This window comes from Chlorella variabilis, assembly GCF_000147415.1.
Source record: "Chlorella variabilis unplaced genomic scaffold CHLNCscaffold_1, whole genome shotgun sequence".
Lineage (NCBI taxonomy): Eukaryota > Viridiplantae > Chlorophyta > Trebouxiophyceae > Chlorellales > Chlorellaceae > Chlorella > Chlorella variabilis.
Window position 1 is genome coordinate 1,573,373 of NW_005435087.1, and position 6,625 is coordinate 1,579,997.

Consider the following 6,625-nt stretch of genomic DNA (forward strand, 5'->3'; position numbering starts at 1 on the left):
TCAGTGCCGTACATCCGTGCCTGTACTGCCAGGTCGGCCCCTCTTTGGCCTTGGCCCTCCTGTGGAGTGCAGTACAGGACGCCATGAAGGCATGCGTTAGATTCCTGTGGCTGGCCATGGCTGCAGGCGCCTGTGCAGCCGCAAGGCTGCCCAGCGCTGCCACCAGCAGCCCTGGCAGTGACCAGGGCTCTTCCCCGACTGCTGCCCAGCTGGCTGAGGCTGTGCTGGACCCCAGCATCCCCCCGGAGCAAGCCATAGACGCTGTGCTGTCGGCTGGTCGCGTTGTGGAAGTAAACAGCTCCCTGGATCTGTGGCAAGCGCTGCAGGAGCAGCAGGAAGGCGTGCTGAGCGTGGTGCTGCAGGGTGAGGGGTGCGAGGCCGTGTCGTGCCGGCGGTCATGATGCTGCTGCCCGCGTTCATGGTGCTGCTCTCTGGCACCTTGCCTGCGTTGCAGGGGACGTTGCGCTGGATGACCCAGCGTGGGAGCAGCCCACCTTCATCAAGCCAGGCATGGCCGTGATCCTCAAGTCGGAGCTGGACACGGGTGGGCTGCGCGCCAGTGCCCGCCCACCTCCCGGCGCGAGCCCCCGCCGCTCCCCTGCTCGGGTCCGTTGAACCGCCCTGCTGCGCGGCTGCCTGCTCCCCCACCCCGCGGCCTGCAGACTCTATGGACGTGCGGCGCAGCGCCGACGCCATCCAGCAGGCGGGGGCTGCGACGCTGGACCTGGCGCAGCGGGAGGAGGCCATCATTGTGGAGCCAGGCGGCCTGCTGGGCCTGGAGGGCCTGCTGCTGCGCAACAACGCGCCGACAGGCGCCTGGCTGGCCAAGCGGCCCGACCAGCCTCGCGGCATCGGCTTTAATCCCGCCATCATCTGCCAGCCCGAAGGCCTGGTGAGTGCGCTTGCCTTTTGCAGTACCGCACGTGGTGGCTCGCCTTGTCGGGATAGTGTGCTGTTAGAGGCCAGCCTGCGCTTGCTGAGCCAGCACGTCGGCTAGAAGCAGACCAGTGGCACTGTCCCTGCACCCTGGCCCATCTCCTGCAGAATGTGCACAGGAGGATGTACACAGAGTTCTGGCAGGCCGACTGCTCCTCGGACAACATCGATGGTGAGCGCACCCGACACACACGTGGGCGCGCGCGCGCGCGCGCACACACACGCACACAGGGAGCCCTGTAGATCTGTGAGCCTGCTGAGGCGGGTCGATATTGTGTGCCCCTCCTGGCCTGCCCCTGCCCCACCCTCGTGTGTCTGCGTGCGCAGGCATCCTGTTCCGAGTGGGCCTGCTGGTGGGCAACGCCAGCGAGGTGACCAGGCTCAACGCCACCACCTACAGCTTCTCCGGGCCGCGCAGGTTCGACATCAACCTCGTCAGCGCCAACGGCAGCGCCCAGGGGCTCGGCAAGGCGCATCTGCTGGCACAGGCGCGATGGCATGATGGCGGCCGGCTAGACGCATCCGGTGGATGTGTGGGCAGATGAGGGCTTGGCGCCGCCCCTCTGCTCCTACCCGCACACGGCTGCTGGTGTGGTGCCACCTGGCATTTCACAGCCATGCCACCGGGCTGCTGCAGGACAACATTTTCACCTGCCGAGTGGACCCGACAGCCACGCTCCAGGCGACCGCGTCAGCCACGGAAAGCCAGGCCGACAGCAGTGAGGGAGGCGGCGGCACGCCCGGCTGGGTGTGGGCGCTTGTGGCAGTGGCTGCTTCGGCCGCTGTGGCGGTCATGGGGGCCGTCGCCGTGCTGCTGCGCCGCCGCAGGCGGCAGCGGAGGGCACAGGCTCAGCCTGGAGAAGCAGATAGCAGCCTGACCCCCGCCGAGTCGCCCGCTGGGCCACCCGGGCAGCTGAGCCTGATCAGGACCTCTTCTCCTGAAGACAAAGACCTGGAGAAGGTTAGCGCTGGCCGGCCCGGGGTCTTGGGTTGCCAGCAGTAGAACACACCTCGAGTGGCCTGGCAACATGAGCCAAGGCTTCCGGCCTGCAGCGCCTTGTTCCTCCCCCCTCCCAGCCTGCCTCCTCTGCCTGCTCCTGGGTGCAGGCCATCACGCCAGCGTTGGAGTGCGAGCTGTCCGGGACCCTGCAGCAGCTGCGAGGCACCTGGAGCAGCCGCATTGGCGAGGTGCAGGGCCTGCAGCTGCTGGAGCCCATTGGCCGCGGGGGCTTTGCCACCGTGTGGAAAGGTGCGGGCTGCAGGCGCGCGCGCGCGCGCGCGTGTGTGTGTGTGTGTGTGTGTGTGTGTGTGTGTGTGTTGGAGGGCGGGGTCGGAGGCTCCTGGCCGCATCATTGCATGTGCCGTGCACAGCCTGGGCCCCTTGCCGGTTCAGTCGCAGCCAGCCAGCCAGCCAGCCAGCCCACTCGCGCACGCCTCCCTTCCTCCCGCCTCCCCCGCAGCGCGCTGGCGCGGCTTCCTGGTGTCTGCCAAGGTCATCGAGCATGGCCTGTCTGGCGGCATCCTGGCCTCCATCCACCGCGAGGCCTCCGTGTCCACCAGCGTCTCGCACCCCAACGTGGCAAGTTTGACCTGCTGCCATTCACTTGAAGTTGCCGTTTGCTAGACTGGCAGCTGAAGGTGGCTCTGCCGCCAGCTCATGCCAGGAGATGTGTTTAATGAGGCTTGCATTATGAGTGCCTGTCACTGTACTGCCTGTGAACGCAGGTAGCGACCTACAAGGTCGTCACCCTCAACCTGCGTGACCTCACCAAGCTGCAGCCGCAAGTGGAAGTCGAGGCAGCAGGGCCGCAGCCGCTGCCTGAAAGCATCGGCCAGGCAGCGGCAGGCACTGTGGCGCCAGCCATGCCGCTGGCTGATCGGCCCGCCAGCAGCTCCGCCAGCCAGGGCCTTGCTGTCAGCCCGCACAGCAACAGCAGCAGGCTGCTGCGCTGGCTCACTGGATCTGCAGGCAGGCGCGGCGTGCTGGATAGCAGCAGCGCGGCGCCAGCCGGTGGCGCCAGCATCCTCGTGCCAGCCAGCAGCAGGGATGGCATTCCCCCTCGCATGGCCAAGGCTTCGGTGGCACCGCCCTCCTCCCAGCTGCACCCTGCTGCCTCCCTGCCAGACAGCCTGACGGCTGAGCCAGACCAGGCGCCATCCATGGGTGTGACGCTCATTGTGCAGGTCGGTGCTGCTGGCAAAGAGCAGCCCATGCGCTCTGGTGTGGGTTCTTTGCACCCGCCCTAAAAGTGTCATCGAGCGTTGCTTCTGCTTCCTGCCTGCCTGCCTGCTGTGCCGCAGGAGCTGTGCAGTCGCAGCGTGGAGGACTGCATGCGGGATGGCAGGGTGCTGTACGCGGAGGACGGCAGCCCGGACCAGGCAAGCTTCGTGATGCGGCGCAGGAGCTGCCGTGCTGCCTGAGCGGCCGCTCAAGCATCATCTCGCATCGGAAACCATCTCCCGACGGAATGCTGCCATCGCCCCCGCAGGTCGCCATTGTGCGCATGCTGATTGATGCGGCCCAGGGCCTGGACTACCTCTCTGTTGCTGGCATCGTGCACGGCGACGTCAAGGTTGGGCTGTGGGGGTGGGGGCAGGCACCGTGGCGAGGGTTCAGCAGCATGCCTCCCCAGCTTCCTGGGTTTGCTTGTACTGGCTTGTACTGGCTGCTTCCCCGTGGCGACCCCCTCCCCCTCTTTGCGTGCCGTGCCACAGGCCGCGAACGTGCTTCTGAGCGCCGCGGGGTGGACCAAGCGGGGCTGGCAGGCCAAGATCGCCGACCTGGGCCTGTCCCGCATGCTGCCGCCGGACGCGGTGCGCTCCTTGCATGAGCCCCCACAGCTTGCTTGTGTGGGCTTAAAGTCTGGTAAAGCAAGAACTAGCTTGCAACATAGACTCCCCGCCGAAACGGGACGGGAACCGGGCGAAAGCAGAGAAAGCAATAAAACAGGGGTGGAGCAAGGCGACATGCAACGCAAGCAGCTGACAGGGCACGCATCGAAACGTGTGTATGACTGGCAAAGTGGCATGGCGCATTGGGGAGAAACGCAACGGTACGGGAGCATGGGCTGGCCAAACGGCAGTGCGGAACGCTAGGTCACTAGAAAAGCAGGGAAAGGCGCACTATGTATGCAATGAGGGCAGCCCCGGCTCGGGGCCGTTGAGAAAGCAGTGGGCGGGAGGGGGGAGGCCCCGGTGTGGGCGGGCCCCATCGAGGGGGGATGGGGCGCGCAAGCGGCCAGATGGGGCGGGGCGCGGGCGGCAGTGGAGTCCTGCGGCTGGGTGGGATATAGGGCAATGAGCGTTGAGCAGTGTGCGATGAGCAATGAGCAATGAGCAGTGAGCAGCCCCTCCCTAAACAAAGTGAAGCGCAGGACGGGGTCCGGTGGATGGGAGGCAAGGAAACGCGGGGGGTTGCCACGTGCGCTACCGCCGCCGCCGCAGGCAGCACCCCTGCGGCGGCGGCAGCGGCAGCAAGCCGTGGACCCAAACGCCGTGCCGCCGCCGCCGCAGGCAGCACCCCTGCGACGGCGGCGGCAGCAAGCCGTGGACCGAAACTCCGTGCCGCCGAGTCCCGTGGCTGTGGCCGTGGGCTTCTGGCAGGAAACTACGGCCGCAGCTCGGCAGCACGGGGGCGTCGCAGCGTGCCGCCGCCGCCGCGCTGCCCCCCGGGCACGGCGGCGGCGGCAGCAAGCTTGGGCCCAAACGCCGTGCCGCCGAGTCCCGTGGCTGCGACCGTAGACCGTGGGCCGGAAACTGCGGCCGCAGCTCGGCGGCACGTGGTTCTGGTCAAATCGCCAAGCGTGCAGCAGCGCCGAACCACGCTTCCCGGCCTCGGCGCATGCCTTCAGGGCCCCCCTATCGCTGGGCACACCCCTCCAACACCGAACATGCGCCCGGGGGGGAGGGCGGCCCGGGCGGCCCAGGCCAAAGTGGGCCGCCCTCGAGCAAGAGGCGGCCGGGCTGTGTGCTGAATGAATGAATGAATGAATGCACTCTCTGCTGTGCATGCCCTGTGCGTGGGGGCGGCATCAGCCCCGCTGCCCTGCTGCCTGCCACCGCTCTACCTGGCTGCCAGCCTGCTGACGTGCTGTGGCCACCCCTCCTGCCGTGCTGCAGACCTCCATGTCGGCCTCTGCCGAGGTGGGCACTGCGGCCTACATGGCCCCAGAGGTGTTTGCTGGCCGCCTCACCAAAGCCTCTGACGTCTTCTCCTTTGGGATTCTGAGTGAGTGCGGCGCAGGGCTGCACAGCCATACATTGATGCTAACAAGCTTTTTGAGAATTTGTGTTGGTCCTGCGACTCTGCCAACCTGTCTGTGTACCCCATCACTGCGGCCTGCAGTGTATGAGGTTTGGATGCGCCGCCGGGCCTGGCCGGGCCTGCCGCTGGCCAAGCTCATCTTTGCTGTGGTGTCGCAGCACAGCCGCCCGCCGGTACCGCCAGGTTGCCCGGATGGCTATGCTGCCCTCATGCAGCAGTGCTGGGCAGACGCCCCTGAAGAAAGGTAGGTGCCCTAAAGATCCGCTGATGGCACCTGCACGCCGGTCGCATGCCATCTCCAGAGCCCAGAGCTGCTGCTCGGCTGCCGTGATTGCAGGCCCACCTTTGAAGGCTTGCTCCAGTCCCTGCAGTCCCTGCTGAAGCAGCTGCTACAGGAGGGCGCGCCAGACACCGCAGGGCGCAGGGTGCAGCTGGATCGCCCTCCATTTGCTGGCAGCCTGCTTTGATGCGACCCTTTGAGTAGCACGTGGCTTGAGACAGTTACTCATGCATGACATGTTTGCACTGAATACCCCGTTTATTCTCGCCTGTCCTTTTCTTGAGCAATTCCTTCTCTCGCGCTTGTCAAACACTTGAGTGTTTGTGGCAGCGGCTAACAGAGCACTGAGGCGTGTGCCATGTGGTGCAGCATTACGGCCGCGCCAGACTGGAGGGTGTACAACCTGTGCGCCTCCCCTGGTACATTCCTCTGCGCTGCCCCGCCTCCTTGCTGCCTGCAGGTGCCGGGCTGTGAGGTAATCAGCAGGGCCTGCTCCCATGTCAACTGTCGAGCGCACCAGGCAGAGTGCCGGCTGCACCCTCTAGCTGATCGCTGCCCTCCCATGCTGGCTTTCATCTATTGCAAACCATTTACAGTAGCGGCCCAACTCTCCACTGTGTGCCAGAGTGCATTCATTCATTCATTCATTCAGCACACAGCCCGGCCGCCTCTTGCTCGAGGGCGGCCCACTTTGGCCTGGGCCGCCCGGGCCGCCCTCCCCCCCGGGCGCATGTTCGGTGTTGGAGGGGTGTGCCCAGCGATAGGGGGCCCCTGAAGGCATGCGCCGAGGCCGGGAAGCGTGGTTCGGCGCTGCTGCACGCTTGGCGATTTGACCAGAACCACGTGCCGCCGAGCTGCGGCCGCAGTTTCCGGCCCACGGTCTACGGTCGCAGCCACGGGACTCGGCGGCACGGCGTTTGGGCCCAAGCTTGCTGCCGCCGCCGCCGTGCCCGGGGGGCAGCGCGGCGGCGGCGGCACGCTGCGACGCCCCCGTGCTGCCGAGCTGCGGCCGTAGTTTCCTGCCAGAAGCCCACGGCCACAGCCACGGGACTCGGCGGCACGGAGTTTCGGTCCACGGCTTGCTGCCGCCGCCGTCGCAGGGGTGCTGCCTGCGGCGGCGGCGGCACGGCGTTTGGGTCCACGGC

At 66.8% G+C, this 6,625-nt stretch overlaps 1 protein-coding gene across 1 annotated transcript; it reads left to right on the top strand.

Moving 5' to 3' along the window:
- Positions 1–83: 83 nt before the first annotated feature.
- On the top strand, positions 84–5,667 carry CHLNCDRAFT_133304 (hypothetical protein; the record flags this gene model as incomplete). The annotated part of the gene is made up of 16 exons (XM_005851765.1): positions 84–363; positions 455–544; positions 663–892; positions 1,045–1,108; positions 1,264–1,370; positions 1,574–1,897; positions 2,044–2,185; positions 2,397–2,512; positions 2,662–3,120; positions 3,238–3,324; positions 3,426–3,509; positions 3,652–3,750; positions 4,381–4,524; positions 5,056–5,164; positions 5,282–5,444; positions 5,538–5,667. 16 exons carry the CDS (start codon positions 84–86, stop codon positions 5,665–5,667), a joined length of 2,628 nt encoding a protein of 875 aa, XP_005851827.1.
- Positions 5,668–6,625: the final 958 nt, after the last annotated feature.